General features: G+C 40.5%; 1 protein-coding gene across 2 annotated transcripts in view; it reads right to left on the bottom strand.

Moving 5' to 3' along the window:
- Window positions 1-26525, bottom strand: part of LGR4 (leucine rich repeat containing G protein-coupled receptor 4) — a 123236-nt gene that overhangs the window by 24793 nt on the left and 71918 nt on the right. For both annotated transcript variants that reach the window (XM_048853995.2, XM_048853993.2), the window contains exons 3-4: window positions 15280-15351; window positions 13012-13083 (exon numbers count right to left, since the gene is read on the bottom strand). In XM_048853995.2, coding sequence (XP_048709952.1) covers window positions 13012-13083; window positions 15280-15351 — 144 coding nt within the window. The remainder of the gene's footprint in view (window positions 1-13011; window positions 13084-15279; window positions 15352-26525) is intronic.

Raw genomic sequence — 26525 nt, 5'->3', positions numbered from 1 at the left:
TGTTCAAACAGTTCAAATCTTTAAGACTTTTTGGGAAAAACAGCAGAAGTTGAATTCCTGTTTAATAATAAAAGCTATGAAATGCAGCAAAGTAAGCCACAAGTACACGGGCATAGGAAGTGGAAAATTTAAATGTTCTGAAGCCCAAGTTTTGTTTTGTTTGGTTTGGTTTTGGTTTTAAGATGAGCAAGGTGCCATTACCTCTAAAGCTATACATCAAAGAGTTAATTCCTATAGTTCATACACTGGCAACTGCATATCATTGGCCAGCCCTATGAGCTGGCAGGTGTGTACACCCTTATTTGTGAATACTTTTAGCCTGCGCTGAGACTAGGACATTTCAGAGAAATTAAATGACTGGTGATAAAAAAGCCTACAGCTCCCTTAGGGGAAAAAAAAATCAACTAGAAATTACCTGTGTCTCTTTCTCCACCTCCGAAAGTCACACACCTCCCTGAAGATCAAAAGAATTATTTTCCAATGGAATAAACATCTCCAGCTCATTTCTTCAACAAATGCCCTTGTTCTTTTTTCACAAATCAACATACTTTTGAGACACATGCCTCTCGGTCCTTGTGATTACTCATAGACAGCTTTCCTGTTTCTGCTGCAGGGAGTTGTGTATTTTCAGAGTCTCTTTTCTAAATATGTTCACCAAGTTACATTTGCTCAGGCATATTCGACTGTAAAATGTCTCAGTGAGCTGTCAACTCTACAGCTAAAGGGCTGAAAAAGGACGGAGCCACGCAATGTTACGGTTATGATGTAAGCCAACTACAGCGCTGAAATTCAGAGTAAAAGATGACCGATACTTCATCCCTAATTATCTCTGCTAAATTCTATCATAACATGGATGGCATTGGGCTTAATCTGCAGCAAGGAAGATGTAGGTCAGATATTAGGAAAATGTTTCTAATTGTAAAGTAGTTAAGTTCTGGAACAAGTTTCCACGGGAAGTTGGGGAATCCCCAGTTTAGAGAAAGGGGACGGAGGGGGAGAAAGGGACTGGATGAGGTGACCTTTCGAGGCCCCTTCCACCCCTACACTTCTACAAATCTATGCTCAGACACTGTTCTGAGATTCTGCAAGGCTTAGAACCTGAGCTCCAAATGGGATCAGCCACTGGTTTGAGTATTTTACTATTTTACTGTTCCCATATCAGTGATGTTCAACCCCTGCCACTCAAGCCACCAATGACTGTTCTAGGCCCCAAGGAAGAAAAAATGGTTTTGACTAGTCCCTTGCATCCAAAAATTTGGAAGAGGGTAAGCAGAGGGGAAAAAACCTCCCTCAATTCTCTCTGATAGAAAGATGCAAAAGGTGACATGGGAAATGTGTTATGGAGTCATAGGGAGTAAGAAAAATAATCATTGTGTCATGCTGTTAACACCATATCAACATCACGGGTGAGCATTAAGTATTGATGCAAGGTCATAAAGTCAGCACCGCAAAGCAGTGTTAGAACATTTTTCTATGATTATTTTGCGCCTCTCAGCAACTCTCCAGTTACAAAGTGACTTTCCATTTCTTTAACACTGAGTGTCATTACCCTAGGTTTTTCAGAGGTCCCAGGGGCTGACTGACAAAACACTTTGGAAATATAAGTATTACGCCTAGACTTTTCATAGAAATTCATTTTTATGGTATTAGGGATAAACCTATGCCACAATACTTTGTAAAATGATATTAAAGAACCAATCTGGATATTTTTATGGTTACACAAAATGGATGGATCAAGCTGCAGCTGTGCCACTGTAGCACATAGCATAGACGTTACCTGCCCTACACCAACTGGAGAGCTTCTCCCATTGGCATAGGTAATCCACCTCCCCGAGAGGTGCTAGCTAGGTGGACCGAAGAATTCTTCAACCTAGCACTGTTTTTGCCAGTGGTCAGGTCAGCATAGCTACGTCTCTCAGAGATGCGGATTTTTCACACCGCTGAGAGATGTAGTTATACCGATGTAAGTTCCTAGTGTAGACCAGGCCCCAAAGTGTTACATTTCTGTTTTTGTTTTATGGCACTCAGAACTTAACTAGATTTTAATAGTTGTGCTACTTTTTGTTTCCCAGACTCGGATCTTGTATGCCAATTCAGTCAATCTATTTTTTCCCCCTTCAAATGACGAATTCTTACCAAAAGTACTCTCAAACAGGGCTACAATGCAGCTATTGAATCTGAACTTGCATTTTTTTTATTAACCTGTGCTATAAATGTTGGTATATCTTTAGGATCAAACTGAAAAGAAAAATTAAAAAAACAAACCCCTAAATATTTGGTAACTACTATATAATATTCTTCCTAAAGAGAACAGTCAATATTCTTGCTTTTTGGAAGGTGGGATAGGGAAATGTTTACTCACACTAAATAGCAGAAAGAGGCCTATAGTCAATGGACTATAGGTTTACATAAATTGTCTTTTTTGTCCATTAAAACATTAAAGATAAAATTTCATGTTGTTTAAATTACAGCTTGCAGCATACACTTAAATTCCTTAATCTTTTAGAAGCCACTCCAATTCCAGCTTCCCTATAGGCATTGGCTTGCGAGAGGCCTACTTTAAATTCTAGTTTATAAATTCAGCGTTTATTTGCTGAGCTGTCATCTTTACTATTATTACTTGTCAGGTTCCATACTCGCATAAGCTCAAACTGCACAAATGGGGAGGGAGGGAGGGAAAGAGAGAGGGAGAGTAGCAGAGAAGCCCAGGTGTCCTGTAGTTCTCATAAGAGCACAACATTAAAATTAGATTTAAAAGATAAACCAAACCTGTAAGCTTAACAGCTTTCAACTACCATACTAGCTTTGTTTAGAACTAAGCTGTCAAAAAACACAAGGAGCTGCTGTTTTATCCTTTCCAGATATTTCTTACTCTCTCAGAAGTGGAGACCAAGCTGGTGGTTTTGAATTATCTTTTTATTGCAACTATTGCCTGCCAAGTTATGGTTTTGAATCAAACACATTTAAATTGCTTATAAAAACTCTCTAACACAATCTGCTGAGGATGCATCAATCATGGAGGGTGCAACGCAATTCTGGGATAAACATGACACATGGACCACAACTTTCCTGAACTCAACAGGAAACAACCTTTAGTACAAACACAGATAACCCCTAAATAAAGAGGCAAATGCAGTGGCTTTCTGTTGCACAGGGAGCCCAACAAAATGTAAAACAAAGCACCATGAGGTTGCCTGTACGGTCCCTTTGGAACAAGCCAACCTTCCTCAATTGCAGCCTTAGAAACCAACCCTACAGTAAAAGGCTCCTCACAATCAGTACTGACAGCTTGATAAGACAGTGGCTTTTTGAGACATACAATGGTAGAGTGTAAACCATCAAGGGCAGGTCTACATTACAAGTTTACATCGGCACAGCTTCATCGATACAGCTGCGCTGCTGCTGCCCATCTGGTGAAGATGCTTTAAGCCGACAGGACAGAGCTCTCCTACTGACATAGGGGGGCTAAGGTCGGTATAACCATGTTGATCAGGGGTGTGGATTTTTCATATTCCTGAGCAATGTAGTTATACCAAAGTAGGTAGGTAGTATAAACTAAGCCCTAACTAAATACAACCACATAAGAATTAGCAGTTCCCCAATAACGCTGTAACAACAGCGGATTACTGTAACATACATTAAGCACATAATGAAAGGTCACACAGCGGGAGCATTCTAACAGAAATGCTCTCCAGCTGAGGGTTCTGGGGAGCACTTCGTATCAGAGCCAGGAGAGGAGCTCAATAGGTTAAAGCCCCTTGGTCATCTGTCCAAACGGTGATGCCCTGGGATAGGCCTATTTCTTCCTGTAGCAGGAGTATCCCATATTTGGGACTTCTCCTGTGACAGCCTGTGAGCCTTCCACTGCCTGCCTAGTCCATTCTGCGTTGTTTCCCCAGCCAGTTCCTTTCCTTCATTAACTTCTGAAACATGACAGGAAGGAGGAGTCATGCACTCACAAAAGGAGAGTTTCATGCTCAGTTTAATTTGTATTCCTCCCCCCACCCCCGACTGATGCTCAGTTCATAGCTGCAAGCCTGCATGATTGTCAGAGCAGGGAGCCCTAACAATTAGAGTGAGTGATTGATTGAGAAGCACAGGATGGCACTTTGCAGGTGTGCATGATGCCAGCAGGATTGGAAGGAGGTGAAAAACTGAGGGACAAATGTAAAGCAAGACAGGACGGGAGGGCAAAAAGCATAGCATGAGGGGGAAAAAAACAAAATCCAAGTCTTCCTCCAGTTCTGTAGTCTCCCTTCCAGCACTGAGCAACTCTCCATCCAGCCTGTAACTGGTATTTGCCAGCTCTATTTTATCTCTTAAAGAACAATCAATCAATCAATCAGATGGCCCATCACCCCGGTTGGCTTCAGATCTCCCTTAACAGACCCGGGCCACAGAACCCCAGCAAAATCCATCAGGCCAAAGTGGCCAACAGATCAAAAATCTCATAAGCATGATTTTGGTAACGTTAATGATAAATGTATTCCCAGCAATTGGCCAAACCCCTCCCTCACACACATTTTGTTTGTGTTGTTTTCTTTAAGATGGAAGAAATCTGTTTAGAACTAAGCTCTCAAAAAACACAAGGAGCTGCTGTTTTCCTTTCCAGGTAGTGTTTTCAATCACACTACTCCCTCCCCATTCTTCAGTTTACATGGTTCTGGAAATGTAACAGTATTATACTAACAGGGAAAGTTAAATGTTGATATTAATAGAAGGCAATCACTACTGAGTGTACACTTGTGTTAAACTACTTTTGGTCAATTGCAATCAGTAATGAACTTTGCTCCTTTCAAGTGCTACTTCAAAAACCACAAGGAAAATCACTCAAACAACTCTGGAGTAGATTTTAGATTTTCAAAGTGAAGTACTGTTAAGCCTGGATACAATGGAAATTCTGTTAGAATGTAGGACAACTAAATCCACTGTGTCAAGAAAAAGCACTTTAAAAAATATTCTAATAAAATGACTTCACAAGTACCATTTGCTCATTACATCCAGCAGCTGCTCGCTATATCTCAAGTACTAAGGGACACAAATACATGGATTTGCTCCACTCAAAGTATGGAGATTTCAGCAAATATCCAAGTATTTCATAAACTAATTTATTCAATAGACAAGTTTGGTTTGTCAGGTACGTTTTTCCATATGTATGATCTCGGAATACCACCATCTGACACATTTAAAATTTGCTGCAAGTTATCTCGACAAGTTGGAGTTGTGTTGGGTGTTAATCTTTCACTCACATGTCTTGTAAATAGAACCATAAAACAACTGATAGGCCAATCGGAATGACTACTACTGAGGTGAACAGTCAACTGTCTTCTGCAGTCATAGCTTAAAAAAAAAAAAAAAAAAAAAGATGCTCATGCATTCAGTTTCTAAATCACTCACTCCCTGATTCTTCACTCAAACATTTAGAATGTAAGTAAACCCAATTAGTAGATAAGGTACAAAATTTGAAGGGATTCCTGAAGCTAAAAAACGCCCCACAATTCAGATTAAAGTGAAACCAGCTCCTGAAGGTACACACACTGTATGGAAACCTCACTCAACAATTCTGTAAAGTCCATAAAGGAATACATTTAAACAGCCGCATATTAAACGATCATTTATTTCCTTTAGCACACAGCTCAAACATTTACTATTCTTAACAAATGTAGGGATGGAGAAGCAAATTCAGTGTATCTGAACTTGTATTTCTTTTGCTGGTCAAGAAGGATAAACATGCTGAATATTCTCTGTTCCCCACCACCTTCCTTCTAGCCTGTCAGCACAATTCTAGTTTAATATACATTTACATTTATAAGCAGATAATCTTTAACCCTTCAGTAATAGTGGAGAAACAACAAAATAGAATTGAAAACTTCAAGGGGAAAAAATCCCCCCAGATTAGTTAGTTAAAAAAAAAAGAAAAAAGGACTGCATCAAGCACAGTGATGCTGATTACCTTAAAATAGCTAGTGGTGCTCACTGATCTATCCCTTAAATCCATCATTCTTTAAATCCATCCGAGATAATGCTATAATTTTCCATTCAAAGATCTTTGATCCAGAATCATTATAGTAATGATACAATTAGTAAAACTCCAGTTTTACTCATGCATTTTCAGTCTTCATTCATTTTTAAGATGTTCCCTCTTCAAACTATCACGTCTAGTGAAGTCTACTAAAATACAGTTGTGTGTAGCAGCATGCGTTTTGTCAGAGTAGACAAATTAACCAGAACCTAGCTCTATTACCCACAACAAGAACACTATCAGCCTTTTTTATCCAGAGTATCCATTAAGCTAGAATGATTCACTGCAAACGAAGTGAGCTGTAGCTCACGAAAGCTCATGCTCAAATAAATTGGTTAGTCTCTAAGGTGCCACAAGTACTCCTTTTCTTTTTGCAAACATAGGTTATCCCATTTTACCAGGTTAGCCATCCCCTCACAAGCAGTTCCAAACTGCTAGCAGTTTAGGTTACACTGATTTTGTATCTCTGCAGTTCACCCTCCCATATGGATGCATGAGGATTTTATTCCCCCCAACCTAATCAAAATATTAATTCATAAAGATAACTTACAAAATAATGCATTAGTCTAGTCTTGGGTCACAGCAACTTGAGCCAGGTCTCCACTAGGACTGCTGTGCGAGTATAGCCTTACTATAATGAATGGCACAGTGTTCCTGCTACACTTGTGTAAGTATAGCTTATTCCAGTCCAGAGCAAAATAAGCTACCGGTAAAATTGTAGTTTTGATGGTGCAACTGAATCTACACTGAGGGCTTTTGCTGGCACAGCTATATTGGTTAGGAAGCATACTTCATCACTACCTTTGCCAGAGAAGTTTGTTGTATAGATCCAAGCCAGTGAAAATATTTTGTGTGCGTGTGTGTATCCGTATGTACATGTGTGTAAATTATATGTATAGTGAGAAAAGCAAACTTTAATAACTAAGACTGCATTAAATATCACCTTTTAAAAATGTTTTAATGCAAACAAATCTACCCTTCTTAATTAAAAAGCCTGTGAAATTGACAACTTGGCATGGCAGGAAAGACTACACTATGATTACATAGTAATACAGGGAACATTTCATCTTTGGCTTGCTTAGATCACCAACGCAGTGAATTATGAGTACTGACATTGTAGTCACTACATGAGAGGTTGTTTCCTACCACTGATATTTTGGAATTGAAGTTTTTGATTTAAAAGATGTATTTTCATTTCAAGTCAGATGAAGGAGCCAAGAGGAGATGGGAATTCATTTACTTCCGAAAGCAATTTATTGGGCTTCCTCTATTATGCTAGATATTTAAACATAAAACACCCCCACCACACCTTTCCCTACCCAATCTTCCTGCTGCTTGTACCTGACAAGTCATAATTCTGTTTATGATGCAACATTGTTACATCGCTGGAGGAATGACAGCCATGTCAAAATTCAGCATTATCACTACAGGAACAAACAAGAGAAGAGAAACAGAGGTCTTTTAAAGCAGATTTTTGGGGACAGATTCTGTCATCTTATGTCCATGAGTCATTGGGACAACCTGGAATAAGGTACTATCCAACATGAGTAATGGTAGTGGAATGTGTCACTTTAACAGGAAGAAAAGGAGTACTTGTGGCACCTTAGAGACTAACCAATTTATTTGAGCATGAGCTTTCGTGAGCTACAGCTCACTTCATCGGATGCATACCGTGGAAAATACAGTGGGGAGATTTATATACACAGAGAACATGAAACAATGGGTGTTACCATACACACTGTAACAAGAGTGATCAGGTAAGGTGAGCTATTACCAGCAGATGTCAAGAATTATAACATTCAAAAACCAGTCTGAGAACACTTCAGTCTCTTTGGTCACTCGATTACAGACCTAAAAGTGGCAATTCTTCAACAAAAAAACTTCAAAAACAGACTCCAACGAGAGACTGCTGAATTGGAATTAATTTGCAAACTGGATTACAATTAACTTACGCTTGAATAAAGACTGGGAATGGATGTTTCATTACACAAAGTAAAACTATTTCCCCATGTTTATTCCCCCTCACTGTTCCTCACATGTTCTTGTCAACTGCTGGAAATGGCCCACCTTGATTATCACTACAAAAGGTTTCCACCCCCCACCCCCTGCTCTCCTGCTGGTAATAGCTCACCTTACCTGATCACTCTTGCTACAGTGTGTACAGTAACACCCATTGTTTCATGTTCTCTGTGTATATAAAATCTCCCCACCTTATTTTCCACTGTATGCATCCGATGAAGTGAGCTGTAGCTCACGAAAGCTTATGCTCAAATAAATGTGTTAGTCTCTAAGGTGCCACAAGTACTGCTTTTCTTTTTGCAGATAAAGACTTACACGGCTGCTACTATGAAACCTTTAAGAGGAAGTAAGCCAGGAAATAATGGCATTTTAAAAGTGATTTAAGTTTTAACACACACACATTTGAATATTTTTTCACACTTCTCACTAACTTAATATGTAAAAATGTTATAAAGACGATAAGCAAAAATCCTTTATTAGCTACAGCACATTGCAATGCTTTCAGCTACTATAGAATACAATAATTATTCACATATATATAGGGGAAGGCCACAGAAGGAGTCTATCACTGCTGGAAGAATAACGGGATTTCCTGTACTGCAGTTATGCAAAGTCATCAGTACAATGAACTTCTTTCTCTGATACTCTGATTGCTACTGGCTAAGATTTTTAAAGCCGACTCATGGATTTAGACCCCCAAATCCCATTAAAATGAATGGGAACTAAGTGTCCAAATCCTTTAGGCAGCTTTGAGAATCTCAGCCACAGTGATTATAGAGTTGAAAGTTAGGATCTTGAGGGAAAAATGGAAATATGGTAGAACCAGAAACAAGCAGGAGCGAGGTTGCAGGGACTGACCTCCATATACAGACAGCTCTTTTCCTGTAACTGAAGGACAAATGATAGAGTAGTTCTGTTAACCCAACTTGAACATGCCTCTTGTCCCTCCACTTAGCACACCTGAACTCTTCCACTACAAATAACTCCATGCAAAACAGTGAAGCAGGAGCTTCTACTTAATGCTACTTTAAAAATATTCAAGTATTTGAGAAGAACTTTAACGTTCTGTTCAAAACGTTAAAGATGGCCAGTTTAATTTCCTTTCAGGAAAATGATATCGGTCAATGCTGTCTGGGTTTTTTAGAACAGCAAAATCTGTTAAGCAAAATCTGGGTCTCTATTCCCTGCTGGCCTACTGAGCCAAGCCCTTCACTTCACTCCTATGTGGAATAATGGGGTAATACAACTTTATAAAACATTATAAAGTCCTTGGATAAAAAGATTATTCTATTTTGCATACCTAAATGAGGCATATCAAGGTTCATTATATAATTTTAGCATGTCAGGGTTTCAACACAGTTAGGGGACCTGAGGAGAAATCCTCTGCTATGACTCCATCCTTGGAAGAGAGTTGGTAAAAGTTGCTTTAAATTTTGGACTGGCTGGGGGCTGGCATGGCCTTTGGCATAAATCAGAGTAGTACGGGGTTGCTCTAATTTACAGCAGCCTCCCAAGGACTCCCTACAATTTGTATTACAACCCAAAAATCAGCAAGTGCTATAGAGATACCCACTCTCCTGTCCCAACATGCCTCTGATGCTGTGGTTTCTGAGGTGGGCATGTAGGGCTGCCTACGGTGGCTCTGTGCAGGCCCCATACCAGGCAATTCTCCATTGGTTCCCGATAGCCACTGTAAGCTGCTGGAGCTGTGTATATGGGTCAGAGTGGAAGAGAGACTCTCCTTCGGTTTCCATCTTTGGCACCTCCACTGACTCCTTTTGTGACCCTGAGCAAGTCTAACTTCTCCGCATCCATTTCTAATCTCAGATGGGAACAAGGTCACTTTTCTACCTGTGTAAGCTACGGATGCCAAACACTGTAAGTGACAAGCATATACTGTTAATATTTGGCAGTAAGTCAAAAAGCAATTCATTAATTGGGCTCCACATTTGACAGGTTCCTAACACCAGGTATAATTTCGATGAGAAAAAACAAATTGGTACATTTTGTCTTGGTAATTTACTTGAGAGCCATGTTTTTGCTCAAAGACATCATTGCATCTTGCAATGTGAAAACACATCATTGCAGATAAAGCATTCTGAGGTGTTTCCATTCACTGTAACCCTTCATTTTGGTAAACTGCACTCTTCATAAATAATGACCATATTCTAGCTTTCTTCAGGAAAACACACTTGGGAAAATAGCCAATATCAACAGAAAATATAGATTTGCCTCTGTGTATTCAGAACCACACTGGCTACTGTCCAGCTATCACGCAAACATTAAGAATTGTAAAGCTTCTGTAATTATTTTATTTATTTTCAACCAGGTACATTTATGGGAATCATGAACACATACAACGTGGCAACTATCTATGCAGCCTGCATCTTCGTGCAATAAAACAAAAGCTATACAGCTATGCAGGAACCGCAAACCAAATGGTTATCAGGATATTCTGAAATGTTAAGGAAAGAATAAGTTGTGTCTTCACCAAGAAAAAAAAATCTCCCTTAAAGCTTCCTTCACAGCAAGTTGTGGGCCTGCCAAGAGACAACCCATTAATTGATGTTTGAACGTGTAGTTTTTGAATGGAGATTATATAAATAAATAAAAGTCAGCAGCAATTTTCTAGCATGCATCATGAAAACAGCTAGCTGTTTTATACAAAGATCATCCCAGCTGAGTGGCCAGAGATTTTTTTTTAGGGCAAATTCCTATGTCAAAGGTCATCTTATTAATACAGAAGCACACTCATATCAATGTCTTTATATTTTCTGACATGGAAATTATGTGCCCAATCCTGCCCACTGTGAACTCTGTGACTTGAGGGTTTGCAGGATCAATCCCTAATTTATTGTTGTTCTATTATAAATGGAAACTTTAGTATCCACGAAAGAGATAGTATATTCTAAGGCCCAGCACAATTTGCCTTACATGTTTTTTCCACGTACACATCTACCAATGCACCTGTCTCAAACTAAAACATCACCACAGTGTTGATATCAAGTGGCTGCCAACTGTAACAAGTTGTGGTGTTTGTATTGTGGTGTTTGTGTGGAGTGAAAGAGAAATCTAACTTGAATCCATCTCTCTAGAGAAAAAAATAGTCTGAAAAGCGACTGCTAACATGTCATTGTGGGGTTCCAACATTTATGCTCAATGACATCCAGATGCTTAATACATTTTCTAACTGATAGTCTTGTAAACTCAACTTGGGATCTGAAAAGGGGGAAAAATAGGGTTTTTTTTTTTGTTAGTGTCCTCCTCTTCAAACTCTTCAACATTCACATCACCTATAACTCATCCGTCCCCAATACAGCTGCTAGGGTGACTTTCACTTCATTCATTTAATTTTAATAAACACATTATAAAGAATGGCTCTGCATTAATTTGTTCATTCACTGCTGTTGCCTTGGGTTTTTCTTCTTTCCTTTTAATCACAAATTGTTATCAAAACCATCAACTGCTGGGTTAAATAATCTAAGGCTTAATCAGAGGACTGTTTAATCAGAAATGCTGTATGTACTTGAAAACAAAAGCATATTCAGTACAGATCAAAAGTATAGATTCCAGACCGTGAGACTATTAATGGATATAATCTTTTCTGCAACACCAGCAGAATATTGATAACAAGAAAAAAGAACTTTCTACTCGATAAGGAGCACATCACAACAATGAAGCATTATTTGAAGTGTTTTCTTCTTAGCATGAGACATCCCTAGACACCAGCGTGTAGTCCTTTTAAATTCAGGCAGATAACATACACTGGAGTATAATCTCTCCAGAGATATGTACAGTAGTTCCCCATGAAAATTAAAGTGGTTCACTTGCATGTATCAAGAAAAGGCTGCATAACTGATGGGGATGGGGGATAGCACGTATCAGCCCTACTCTTGGATCCACAGAGGCTGGATGGTCTATAGACTGACTCACCAGCAGCTGTTGAGAAATGCCTATGTTGTATTCTGCTGTGCTCAAGCTCTGCCCACAACCCCAACCACCTTTCGTGTGTGTAGCATCCAAGAAGCAGCAGAACAGCAGGGGGAGGCTGCATAAGTCAATGCCACACACTTGCACGCTGTAACCCACTGCTCCACAGCAGCGCATGCTGTAGCCAATCCTTAGACTGTCTGGGGCAGTCTCTTTTGGTTTCCAGAGAAGGGGAGAAAAGGCGGGGGCGTAGCAGAGCACAGCCCACAGGATCACAACTATGAGACTGCAGTGCCCAAGATCCCTGCTTATGGAGTGGGGAAGCAGCTGTGCAAAACTTGTAACTGGTGCTCCATGACCAACTGCAGAGTTGGAGGGGAGAGGACCTTTGTGCAGAAACCAGGATTTTGGCATGTGAGGAACAGAAAGTAGATAGGGAGAGGGCAGAAAAACATTCACCTTGTTCAGAGGTGCAACTGACCATCAAGATCTGATCAAAATGCCCTGCAAGAGGAGCCAAACCACCAAAAGCCACAAGATAATAAAAGCCCCTGTACGATACTTTGTGGGTGGCTGGAAATAATGGTGGTGATTTCCTTAGCAGCCTACAGGATTTAAATGAATTCCATTAAAATGAATGCTATGAAAATCTCAACCAATCAGCAAACGCGTCCTCCCAACCATGAAAGATTCGCAAACTTCTGCACAATTCTTTAAGTTGCTTAATACCTTAAGACATGCTGGACCATCCAATGTGGACCTTCCATATCTGCACTGTATTTACATTCTTTCTGATGGACGGATTTATGAAATTATTCTTTTCAGAGATAACATTGCGAAATTCCTTTCTATGTTTGATTGAAATTTCTGCTCCACTTCAAATTAACATATTAAGCCCACAAGCATTATTTTACATAAATCATTGCATTTCAATGTATTCTAGAATGCAGCAAATATGTATATAGGGTTGTGGAGGCAGGGGCAGAAGTGGAAGAGAGATAAACAGAGAGAGGGAAGAGGAATAAAAAAAAAAAACTTACAGGGATTGTAAACCACTTAGTCCTCTAATGGCCTCATTAGGTACAGTCTTCAGCTGATTGTTCTGTAGGGTTCTGTAGAAAAATCTTTGTTAGTGAAAGATTTTCACAATAATCTTTAAAGTATCTTCTATTTGACATAAGAGATCATATTCCTCGTTAGTGGACTTTTTGCACAAGAAAACGCATTTTGGAATTCTCAAGACAAAATACTCAACGACAATTTTAAAATAATCGTGAAAATGTCTTGCTTCAGCTACTTACACAATCACTCCATTAATTAAACAATCTACATAAATGGGCCAGATTTCTTGAATATAATGGGCCAAAATCATCTCTGATATAAACTGTTGCAATTCCCCTTGACTTCATTGGGAGCTGCAACAATTTACATTGGAGCTCAATTTGCTCCAATAAATGGCATTTTATTATTTACCAGTGCTTGCATTTTCATGGTTGTTTCTACTGATTCCTCTATTTCTAGAAAAATGGCACCAAAGTATAATTTATTTTAATAATTGCATTTGCATAGTGTGCTGATTATAAAGCATTTCTGGGCACACAGAAATGTTAGTGAATAATGTCAGCAAAAAAATACAAAATGGTAGAGAGTCTGCAACGAACTATTCAGGAATCCAGCCTGTTCTCTTCACCATTCTCTATAGCCTCACCCACACTTACCTTTGCTCCTCCATTTTGTTCTATAATGGAACCATACTGTGAGATGTACATTGTTGATTTTATAGAGAGATTTCTAAAGAAAGGTAGTGACAGGCTACATTAAGTTATATCAATTCTTCTATAAGTTACCTTATAAGACAACGTTTTGGTCGCGGTGAAGAATATTTTTTATCAACAGCATTTTAATGGTTGATCTGTTTGCTGTTATGAAACGGGTCAATAGATGGTTTGTGTAAGTGTAACTATGCAAGTACATTAACAGTCAGCTAATATACTTAGGTTTAAATTTTGTAAGAATTGACAAAAATGTTGGATGCCCAGCTTCAGATCATAGGCACTGACTCAGTGGGTGCTCTGGGGCTAGAGCACCCACAGGGAAAAAATGGAGGGTGCAGAGCACCCCCGGTAGGCTCCCCTGCTCCTCCACCAATCAGCGCCTCCCCCTCCCTCCCTCTCCACGCCTCCCACGATTAGCTCTTTCACAGCATGCAGGAGGTGCTGGGTGGGAGGGGCATGACACACTCAGGGGACGGGGTGGAACAGAGCAGGAAGAGGAGGGGCAAGGCCTTGTGGAAAGGGGTGGAGTGGGGGCGGGGCCTGGGACAGAGCCAGGGATCAAGCACCCCCTGGCACATTGGAAAGTGCTGGCACCTGTACTTGAGATACCTTATAGGGGCTGATTTTGAGTACCTTCCCTGCATTTACCTTACAAAACCGCCTGTAGCACTGTTGCAGATGAGGAGTTTCTCAGTCCTCCCCTCTTACTCCTGGGCCTACGCTTCTTTCCTCACTGAAGATTTCCCTTTCTTCCCCTCAGGGGCCATCCTCTTTGTATCCCTGCTCTATTGGGCCAGTCTTCGTTTAAACGCACCCCCGTTACCCAAGCGCTAAAACTTCAGGACAGAGATTGGTTTCATTTTTAAAATCTGGTTTGTAACAGGAAGCTAGTTTCAGCCTTAACTGTAGAGCAGCAGCTGTAGTGGATATTCTCATTTGCTGGGGACAAATAGGGCACAGCAAGAGTGGCACTGCCTCGCTTAGAAATCCCTCTACTGGTCAATTTCAGTTACAGGAGTTACTGGCAGTGTTATATATTTTCTAAGGGAGTTGGAATGGCACCCCAAAACTATTTAGGCTCTCATACTACATACATTACAGTAGCATCTGAACTCCTGACGGGATAGAAGGAGAAAAGCCTAGGTGGCTTCCTCTGAACCCTCTTGGGTCCATTGTTTCTCTCTCTTTTGGATAGCCAGAGAGGAAGGAGAAAAAGAGAGACACCCTGTGGTCTAACAGTTAGTATTTTTCTACCACAAGACATATCTGGGAGTCAAACATTATTACTCCAATAAAATGTAATAATTACAGTTTAATCCAGGTGACAACTGTTTTTATTATTGAATGCACATCGTCTTCAAGGTTAGCACTCCCAAGGGATTATGGAAAAAATAACAAAGCAGCAAAGATTTTCATGTTAGTGTACTGTCTGAACAAAAAATTCTGTTTCTGTCCAGCCTATCAGTAAACATGCTGACTGTGCAAGAAGAAAGTACACAGCAAGCTGTGAAGCTCTAAAATTTGATTACTTACAGCACTTTGAGTTCTTTCAACCCAGACAAGGCCTTCGTATGGATAAAAGAAAGGTCATTGCCAGCCAGTCGTCTGGAAAAAAATTGTAATAATAATTCAGACTCTGAAAATACACTATATTTTACTGTCTAATAGATGAAACCATCAATGCATCAAAACTTGCATCAGATTATACCATATCTGCGATCCTCACATTTACCACCATTCACTCACAATTACACATTTTCAGTAAAGCATAATGCATTAAAATCACTTATCTGGAGCCAAATTTGTGATCAACCCATGTAATCATATACTTTCCTCTTACTTTTACTATAGTTATCGGATTAATGCAATACATGAAGAAGCAGCTCTCAGAAAGTAGAGAGCGCTCACACAGACTCTTTCCAACTTGAGGTTTTCCTTTATGATAATTTAAGAATATGTTTATATTCCCACCCAGCCACCCTTGCTCAAAAAATCAATAAAGTCTGGTATCACCCCAAGAACATGACCCTGTAAAAAAATCAGAAGGCTTCCTCATTCTTCAGCCCCTTATTTATAGCAATTAAAGGAGAGACTGAAAATGTAAAACTAACACACCAATGGATGAGTTAAGATTCTTCTTATGAACCTGGGTTTGAAAAATGAGTTAACTGCTATCAACATGTTCCTGAGGCTTCCAGCATAGTTTAGGTGAAAAGAATACTCAGTTATCCACGTTTTTAATCTAGCCACCAGCTTCTAAAGAAACTATGCAGTCAAGCAGCAAGAGTTAGTTGCTAGACAGAAGGATGTGGAAAAAGGTGTGTGCTGAACATCTTAAAATTCAGATGACGTTCACTACTAGATTCGGAGCGACAGCCTGGGTCCACTGAAGTCAATCACAAAGCTCTCATTGATTTCAATGAGGCCAAGTCTCTCCTAGATACTAATGCAATCCACCTTAACAAACTAACATTAATAATCACTATAATAAGTACAGAAGTTTCTTCAGAACACAAGGTGAAAAAAAACACTCAAGCAACAGAATTTCAGCTACTTATTTTTCCCCTTGTATTTTCTTCAAACCTTTTGCCAACTTCCAGATGGGTACTTGCTGCGTGGTCTAACTTTGCTGAGTTCCTAATATTTGCGACACTAGATATTTTATTAAGGTAAAAGATAAAATGCAGGCCACCTGGTAATCCCTAGCTGCCAAAGAATGAGAACATTACAACAAAGGATCATGTCAGCCAAAATATTAGCTTCCTTATTTGCTTTATTATCTAAATTGAGATCTGAAGACATCAGTGTAGATTATACAATGGAAACATACAATGGGATCATTTATACAAAACAATAATTGTTTCTGACTTTTTCTTTGTAAAAAAAAAAAAAAGTTAAGAGCAGATTACAAATGATCATCTCTGTTCCAGATAATTGTAAATTGATCCAGCATCAAGGGGAAAACACTAGCATATTGTTTCTAAAGGGGAGATTACAGTAATAGCAACAAACCCATCAACCTGATTAATAGGTAGCAGGTTTAAAAATAACAAAAGGAAGTACTTCTTCACATAATGCTCAGTAAAACCTATAGAACTCATTGTCATGGGATGTGGTGAAGGCCAAAAGTATAACTGAGTTTCAAAAAGAATTAGATAAATTCATGGAGGATAGGTCCATCCATAGCTGCTCATCAAGATGGTCAGGAATGCAATCCCATACTCTGGCTATCCCTAACTCTCCAACTGCCAGAAGCTGGGCCTGGACAACAGGGGATGGATCACTTGAAATTGCCGTGTTCTGTTCACTCTTTCTGAAGCATCTGGCATTGTCAGAGACTCTATAGTGGGCTAGGTGGACTACTGGTCTGATCCAATGTGGCCGTTCTTATGTTTCTTCACTCCAGTCTTAGAGTGGTAAAAAGGTAGCAAAATTACTATTTTGTTCATCTCATCTTTGTAATCTCTCACTGTGTGTAACAGATCATCCTAGACATTAATTCTGTCTGCTATGGAAATCTGCCTATGATTGAATGCATGCCATAATAAACTGCTGCATATTAATTAGCTTCCAGTCCACCTGACAACAATAATATTTTTGTATATAAACAAATGGAGGAGTGACTGTCCTTCATGAACAGGAAGGCGATGGTGTAACAAGTGTTATCCGTGTCCATGTACTAGCAAGCCAAAGAAAAAGGGAGTTTATAATTTTTGTGAATTTGTTCCACAAATGTCACTTGGGACTCTGGTGGCATGAATAAACCCCCCAGGTCTAAGGTTTGACAACATGGTTTACGTAGTCATGGTCAGAATCCATCAGAAGAATTGCAGCTGTAGACCCTGATACTCCAAAGATTGAAGCAAGAGTGTAAAAAGCATGCAAGAAAAGAAGTCTTACTGAAATAAATGGAACTATTCAAATCACAAAGACTTAGCAGGATTGGAATTTTAATATGCATAGTTCAGGCACACTACTTTTTTTAAAAATTACAGTAGCACCTAAAAGCCCCAATCAAGGCCATGGCCCCATTGTGCTAATTGCTGTACATGTTTTCCAGATTCAAAAAAACCTTACTCTTTCCCACACTCTCAAATACAACAAACTGCAGAGGTACAAGTATGCAGTGTTGCCAACTCTGTATTTATTGGTAGCATTACTCTAGCACCTAGAAACCTTAGTCACGGACCAGGACCCCATTGTGTCAGGCACTGTGCAAACATGGAACAAAAAGATGGTCCCTGCCCCCAAACTGCTTACAATGCAAGTATAAGACAAGAGAAAACTCTTGTAATTTTATGGCAAGTCACATTGTCACCGTGTGTTGTTCTTAAAGCCCTGTTTCCTGGAGACAGGTAAATACACAAGACACTCAGCTTTTTTTTTGTTTGTTTGTTTTTGTTAAAATCAGTTTCTAGCCCTCCGGTTACAGAGGGTACAGAGAAAAACTGAGGACGTGCCCCAAGTGCAGTCTAAAGGCTTTGACACCAGAAGGCCAAAAAACCTAAAAAGATCTAATACTGATCAATATATTTTTTTAAATCTCATGATTTTTTATTTTTTAGAATTCAAACAACTGAAAAACTTGCATGGCAATGAAAAACAAATAAGTTCAATGCTATGTTTCCCAGCCAGTTGCTGTAAATGGTTTGTATTAAATTTAGATTTTACATTTTTTTTCTTGAAAAAGCATGCAGGTCTTTCTTTTTAATGATTTCCTAAAAAATGCACTGAGAACTAATATGTATAAAATGTGTTGGCTCCCTGCAAAGTGTATGAGCACTTATGAACCTGCATTTTGCCAGTTAGCTCCAAAACACAGCTATTTATTAAAAGAAAATGCAAACTGATTTTTAAAAATCAAAACAGAAACTCTTACACAAACAGAAACAAACTGAACATATAGCCCCAAGTTATATCAGCTGACAGTTATTGATATTGATAATCTAGCATTTATTAAAAAAAAACCACCATTCCCCACAAATTTATGAACAGCAGCAGTTGCTTTGGGATTTGGTCAAACATCTGCTACAATATTTTTTATTAAAAAAAAAAAATAAGTTGAACACCAATACCATCCACTGTCACGGAAGCAACATATTGTGCACTAGAAACAAGATGCAACGAAGCAAAAGCAAGGCTTGCGTGACTTTAAATAGGAATACTTAGTCTACCTTAAGGCAACTCCTGTTTATTCAGCCTGTTGCAACCAACCAACAGAAAAACTGCAATCCATTACATTTCCGTTTAGCTTAAGTCTGGCAACTTTCCAGGAAACAGGATGCAACTGGCCAAGTGTGCAAAGGCTGTACTAATCAGTTTTCCAAATATACATTTATCATGCGTGTACTAGCCTTGGGGACCATGGCTTCTCATCAGGAGGTTCCAACTATGGTTACCCAGTTGGCTAAGACTAAAATATTATGCACCATTTTAACAAACTTTCTTCTGCTGAAGCGATCAGGATGGGGATATTTTTCTTCATAGAATAAGGTTTCGTTCAAAACCAGCCAAAGAGAAATGGGGGGGGGGATCCCACATCTTCACTTGTTTTGCATATGTGCTGTAACTGAAAAGCCCGAAGTCAGATTCTCAGCGTTATTCTTAACACATGTTAGAGAAGGAATGAATGGAAGATCAACAGATTGTTTGAGCCATGCCCAGGATTTTTGGTGGAAGATTACAAACTAAATTAAAAACACACACAATCAGGCTCAATTTACACTTTTAACTTCTATTGGCATAGCTATGTTGTGTCAGAGTGTTGACTGGTTGTAGGAAGGCCGGAGACCAGTCAAGAGATTCATCTCCCTACCCGTATCTATCATCGGGGTTTAAGATCGCACAAAATAAAAACCAACAAGGCAGTGCAGGAGCAAAACACAGGTACGTTTATTAGATCAACAACAGGTGCACAAGTAAACGGGGTATACTTTAAAGGACTCCCAACACAGGTGAGTAAGGTAAATAGGTAAAGGTGGCTCTACAACTATACTGACTGTGACCAAAAAGGGTTTTCTCCCTCCCTAAGACAGGTCCCAAGTGAGGGGTATGGAAGACTTAAAAGGACCCTACCATTTCTTGCAATTTGCGTCTGGAGCCTCATGACACAAATCAGGTCTGGAACCAATCAGGTCGCTCATTATGGTGAAGAGTGGACCTCAGGCAAGAGGCAGGCGAGAACTCTGCTTGATGCTGGTGATTCTTCTTTCTCCCTCCCTGCGTCATCGCAGGTGCAAGTAAGATCCCGATGAGAGAGTGGCCCCTAGCAGCTCACCCTTGCGTGCAAGTGTGTTAAACCCTCTCACCACCCTAAGGCGCCGTGCTCTGGCTTACGCACCCAAGTAGTCCACACTGCTGTGGTCCAGCACTCAGCCACTCAGATGGGCAGCCCCGTCCTTCTGGTGTGCTAGCCCCTATATGCCCTGCTGTTCCCGGGCAGATGACATGCCACATGGCTACTTGGTTTCCCACCTTTTCGGTAGAAAGGGTGGGAAACTATACCTGAAGTGGGGGAAGAAGGGCAGCCAAGATGGATTCCTAGCTGTTGTTGCCAGAAATTCAAGATGGGCATATGGGTATTAATGCCAAAACAGAAATTTCCCCCCAACAGTGGGTATGAAAAAAACCACATGAACAGCAGACGTAGCTATAGCAACAAAAACCCCAGTGTAGACTCAGCTACGCCGACAGAAGAGTGGCATTGGTAACATTGTTCGTAGAGGTGGTATTCCTAAGCAGGCAGAAAAACAGTTTTTGTTGGTTTATGCTGCATCTACACTAGAGGGCTATGCTAGCATAGCTGTGTCAGCTCAGGCTCTGTAGCGTAGTCATGGACTATCTACCATCTATTTGCGTGTCAGTTTGTCTCTGGAAGGAAAAACCAGAGCTTTATCAAGGGAGAGATGTCTCAAAACTAGGGAGGTAGTGTTGCCAGACCAGTCCAGAGCATTGCTCCTGGATGTTGGAAGCAAGTGGAAAAGGAAAAGGAAAAGGACTAGGGGTGACAGTGGACGAGAAGCTGGATATGAGCCAGCAGTGTGCCCTTGTTGCCAAGAAGGCCAATGGCATTTTGGGATGTATAAGTAGGGGCACAGCGAGCAGATCGAGGGACGTGATCGTCCCCCTCTATTCGACATTGGTGAGGCCTCATCTGGAGTACTGTGTCCAGTTTTGGGCCCCACACTACAAGAAGGATGTGGATAAATTGGAGAGAGTCCAGCGAAGGGCAACAAAAATGATTAGGGGTCTGGAACACATGACTTATGAGGAGAGGCTGAGGGAACTGGGATTGTTTAGTCTGCAGAAGAGAAGAATGAGGGGGGGTTTGATAGCTGCTTTCAACTACCTGAGAGGTAGTTCCAGAGAGGATGGTTCTAGACTATTCTCAGTGGTGGAAGAGGACAGGACAAGGAGTAATGGTCTCAAGTTGCAGTGGGGGAGGTTTAGGTTGGATATTAGGAAAAACTTTTTCACTAGGAGGGTGGTGAAACACTGGAATGCATTACCTAGGGAGGTGGTGGAATCTCCTTCCTTAGAAGTTTTTAAGGTCAGGCTTGACAAAGCCCTGGCTGGGATGATTTAATTGGGTATGGGTCCTGCTTTTGAGCAGGGGGTTGGACTAGATGACCTCCTGAGGTCCCTTCCAACCCTGATATTCTATGATTCTAAGTGGGTGATGTTGGGGGCTGTGGTCGGTGGGATGTATGTCAGGACTGCTGGGATGGGGAGGGGGCAGGAATCTTCAGCATAAGTGGGAGTTGGTAGAAAACCACTATAAACCTGCTCTGATCAGCTAGTTAAATTAGCTTTATGGAGTGGCCCAAAAATAGCTGAAGCATACCAGTTAATCCTGCCCTTATTTGAAGTTTGTGGAGACTATTTATGTTGCAAAAACAATATTTTACATGCACCGTTAATGGGCTTTTTGACTAACTATATGTGTACTTCAGATGTGCCTTGCTCAGGGGCGGCTCTACCAATTCTGCCGCCCCAAGCAGTAGCCACCGAATTGCCGCTGCGGGACACGGACTGCCTCCCCATTCTAAATTCCGCCCAGAAAACCTGCTTGCAAAGCTGGTGCCTGGAGCCGGCCCTGGCCTTGCTACAAAGTCTGGCACATAAAAGCTGGGTTATGACTGTTTTATCTTGATATAGTATGCGTACTTATCACCAACAGATACAGTCGCATAATTGCTATTGCACAGATTTTCAGTGAAATAAAATTTACTGGAAGACGGTTAGATGATGAATATGAGTGCTTTATTGTGTGTGACGTCATCATACAAGAAAATCTCCAAAAATTTCTTCACACATGACAGAATTACCTTCTTCAGGTCACGTCTGCAGGGCTCCTGCACTATAAAAAAATACATCATTGCTTAGTACCCCTGAAAATTCTTTAAAAGAAAAAGGGTGGGAGCTAAATTTTGCTGTAAAAAAAAAAAAGTACAATATTTACCCAGTCCAGCGAGGTGTTGAGTGCCTCCTCCCTGCAATGGAAGCGGATGACAACTCCACACCTCAAAGGAGTTCTCCTTACCTTGAAGGACTGGTCCCTAAATATCTATAGTTTAACACAGAAATCAAACTCTTTTCTCCAGTTCGTCAAGAATAGTCTTCATGGGCTAGATTTTGACCAGCCCCAAAGCAGCCAACCAAGGGAGTAAAGAGTCCCTTCCTAGGATAATTACATTAAGGCTACTTAGCTCTTGCCGTGAGTGCTGGGGGGAATGCAGGGGTTGTGCATCAGATGTCCCCTCCCAGGAAACAGACTGTATGGGCACTAGGCAGAGCTATTATTCCATTGTCCTCCTGCCAGGCTTGGCAACAACACGGGCCGGCTCCATGGTGGGGCCGGGGGAGGGAGTCCTACACCTTCAAATGAACTGTAGCAAATTCCTCCACCCTGATAACAACAGAGGACCCTGGGAAGAATCAGGCCTCTCAGAGGTCCAGTGGTTCGTGAGGCTCTTCCTGAAGCAGCACAGCTTATGCCCTTTCCAAAGGGCTGCACTAAAATGCACAATCTAGCCTAGAGTTGTTTTTTTGGTATCCCCTTAATTTCTTTGGCAAAAGACTAATGAAAAATACAGTTATGCTGCTGAGTGATGAAGCAGAAGGAAATCAGCTATCAAAAGATCTTGATTAAATGCAAATATTTATACCATAAACGACAGTGCAGGGAATGGTACAGCTGCTAAAAATCTCAGTAACACTACTTTCCCATACAACCTTGCAAATATTTTGCAGATTATTCTGGCTGTCATCACTTCTGGCTCTAAATACGCTTTCACCTTTCATTTTCTGAAATTTTTTAAAAATTGAGTTTGGCTATTTCATGTGCCACTCTGAGCTGAAAAATTAAGCATCCTGACGTATGGAGGAAGGTTTGTAATCATGCACTTACTGAGAAACATCGCTATGAAAGAATCACTAAGAATTTCCTGTTCAACACACTGTCCCATGGTCTGTTCTCCTGACGTCAAAATACAGTGAATTAGACACTTCCAAACTCTCCAGAATATCACACTTAGTGGTTCTGCTAAGAACACAGATATACGGAGTTAGCCCAATGGTCTCGTCTTAAGTGTTTGCCAGTGTCATAATACACAAAGTTAATTCATTGTCTCTTACTTCTCAGGCAGGAAGGGGAAGGAGTATTGCAAGGACCCAACCTGAGGTGAGAACTAAGTAGTGTCTTGCATTGTTCAGAAAAATCACTACAGCCAATAACTCCTTGGCCGGAAGTGAGTGGAACTTTAAGTAAAATTGTGTGCCTGAATAACTTGGAGGCTCCAGCAGGGAAGTATCTGCCCCCAAAGCCTGGGAAAAAGATTAAAAAGAAAATGGATGGGAGAGTCCCCAGGCCAGCCACTGAGGAGAAGGGCATAGGCAGACAAGGACAGTTCCTGTGAGTCAAGCTGTTAATAAGTCAAGCAGACTGCTTGCTACAGAGAATTCAGTTGATAATGGCTAGTGTTTAATGCAGCTAATTAGCAACAAGGGCTGCTCCCAATTGCCTTAAAGATACTTTTGAAGATGAAGGAATGTGGCAGGGTTACACCAGGCATTTTGATAACCTCATCTCTTATTATCAAAGTCACTTCCGAGAGTACTGACTCAAGAGGTCAACACTTCAAAGAATGACATTGAGAGCACAGAAATGCTGATGTGCTGGTATTGCACCATCAATTCAAGACATGCTATTTGGGAAGTAACACTGCTATACAGATTACAAAGGCTTGGTCTACACTTAAAAATTAGATTGACCTAGCTATGCGCTCAGGGTTGTGAAAAATGTTGCATCTTGAGTGCCATTGCTAGGTTGACCTAACTCCTGGTGTAGACATGGCTAGGCTGACGGAAAAATTCTTCCATCAACCTAGCTACTGCCTCTCAGACAGATAAACTACATTGATGGAAAAACCCCTTCTGTTGACGTGGGAAGCACCCACATGACGGCACTATAGCTGCAGTACCATAGTTGTGCTGCTGTAGTGTAGACATGGCCCTAATGCCACTAGCTCCTGCAGGTATATGGCATGCAAGCGACTGGTTGAAAGACACCTATGTATCAACTGACGAAAGTGTACTTCCTCTGTGTTCATCACAGGCATCCTATTGCTACATCGATGGAACTGCTACTTATAACCTGCACTAAAGGAACTGCTGCATTAGACTGTACAGCTCAGAGTTGTAAGAGTAAGACAAATTACATTTAACTACTTAATGATGTTAGGTTCTCTTTCATTCCTATTATTATCTGTATTACCATAGTGCCTAGGAGCCACAAATAGGGCAGTGCTTCCAAGGAATAAAATATTGAGGGAGAGAAAACCTTTGCATTTATATGACTATCAAGATCCACTCTGTTATGATTATCTAAGCTCGCTGGTTGACTAGTGCGCTCAGAATAATTCAGTCATTCATAGTATCCCATTGTTGTAAAGTTGAACAAATTCAGGAAGTGGCCCATTGCCCAAAAGGATTGGATTTTTGGGCAGTAGTAGGTAAGATAAATGAATGTGTGTCTCATAGGATGGCACAGCATTTTTTGTTAGTCACAACATGCATCCTTGGTAGGAGTCCAGCACCATAGATTATTTTACATGGCATAGCCAGTGACCTCAAGTCCAAATGCACCTTATTTGTATTATGAAAAGAGGATTCAGAATGGCTGGGGAATACCTTCCACGACATCATCTTCTGAGAGTTTGATGCCAGACATAGCACACTGAACCAAAGCACTTCTGGAGGCTACAAATTCCTGAGTCCTCTCTCTTTTGGTAAGTTAAATGGTACAATTATGAGACAGTCTGACAATCCTGCTACCGAATTGTTGGGACACGTTAACCACCGGTGTAATTCTACCAAAGTCAACAGAATGGACTCAGGGATAGCATTTGACCCATCATTCAATTAAAAATTGATTAAAAACATCACTCAGTCTTCTCTCTTATTCTTGACCGGATGCAACATGAACCCCTACGAAGCCTTCTGTTCTTGTTTTTCAACCCAGATGGTGGTGAGCCTCAAGATATTTGAGCAAGGAATTAGGTCCCCTCCTCTCTCTGTGAAAAGCTTCATGCACAAATGTTTGCTGTAATTTTCTTTCTGCAGTTTTCTGGGATAATTCCCACCCTAGCTGTGTCTCTTGTCTCTGTAATAGCTTGTTGGCTTTTGTATGTCTGTAACGGGTTTGCTATATAAATGCATATGAGGTAGTGTGCATTGCCTGCCATCACCCACTGGAAACTGGTATTCCTTGCTGCAAGTTAGAATATTGGTGAGGAATGCAACACCCATTTGTTGTAAGATTAATAAGTAATGTGTCCTTTTCTTAAATTTAATTATTGTATTTTGGCAGCACGCCTAGGGATCCCAGTCAGGAATCAGGGCCCTACTGTACGACATGCTCGACAGACAGATACCATAAGATGTATGTTGGTGTATTAGCTCTGATTGTGAAGCAGCTTTGCAAGCAAGATCCAAAGCAACCTTCCTGATCTTTTGCATCTTAATTTATCACAGGTCCTCTACACCTTGTGTGATAAATTGGGGGGGGGGAGGGGGACTCCCTTTTGTGGACACCCAGCCAGCCAGTTAGCTATAAAATTCCTCTTAGTAGCTGTTCTCTACTTGCTTTACCTGTAAAGGGTTAAAAAGTCCACAGGTAAAAGGAAAGGAGTGGGCACCCAGCCAAAAGAGGCAATGGGAAGGCTAGAACTTTTTAAAATTGGGAAAAAAATTCACTTTGTTCTGTTCTGTTGCTGTTCTCTGGAGAGAAGGGACAGAGCAGAGACAGGGCTGGGACTATGCTGTAAAAAGCTTTTTGTCAGGTATGGAAATCATCAGATCATACCTAAACCCTACTCATAAATCAGAAAATGTCTAGAAATGTTAGGTTTATTTCTGTTTATTTCTTATTGGCTTGTGGACTTCTCTGTGCTAACCCCAAATGCTTTTTGTTTTGCTTGTAACCTTTAAACTGGACCTCAGGAAGGTTATCTTTGATGAATAATTTTTGTAAGTGGGTTTTTTAAATCTAGCAAAAGCCTAAGATCCAGATGTATTTTCTTTCTTTTTGTTTTTAATAAAATTTATATTTTTTAAGAACAGGATTGGAATTTTGGTTTGTACCAAAGAGGTTTGTACACGTTGTTTAATTAGCTGGGGGCAACAGCTAATTTCCTTTGTTTTCTTTCTCAGCTCTTCCCCGGAGTGGGGGTGAAAGGGCTTGAGGGTACCCCACAGGAAGGAATTCCCAAAGGCACCTT

This window comes from Caretta caretta, chromosome 6 (assembly GCF_965140235.1).
Source record: "Caretta caretta isolate rCarCar2 chromosome 6, rCarCar1.hap1, whole genome shotgun sequence".
In the NCBI taxonomy this organism is placed as follows: Eukaryota; Metazoa; Chordata; order Testudines; family Cheloniidae; genus Caretta; species Caretta caretta.
The sequence above is the reverse complement of the archived record's forward strand: the minus strand, read 5'-3'. Positions and strand labels throughout refer to the sequence as shown.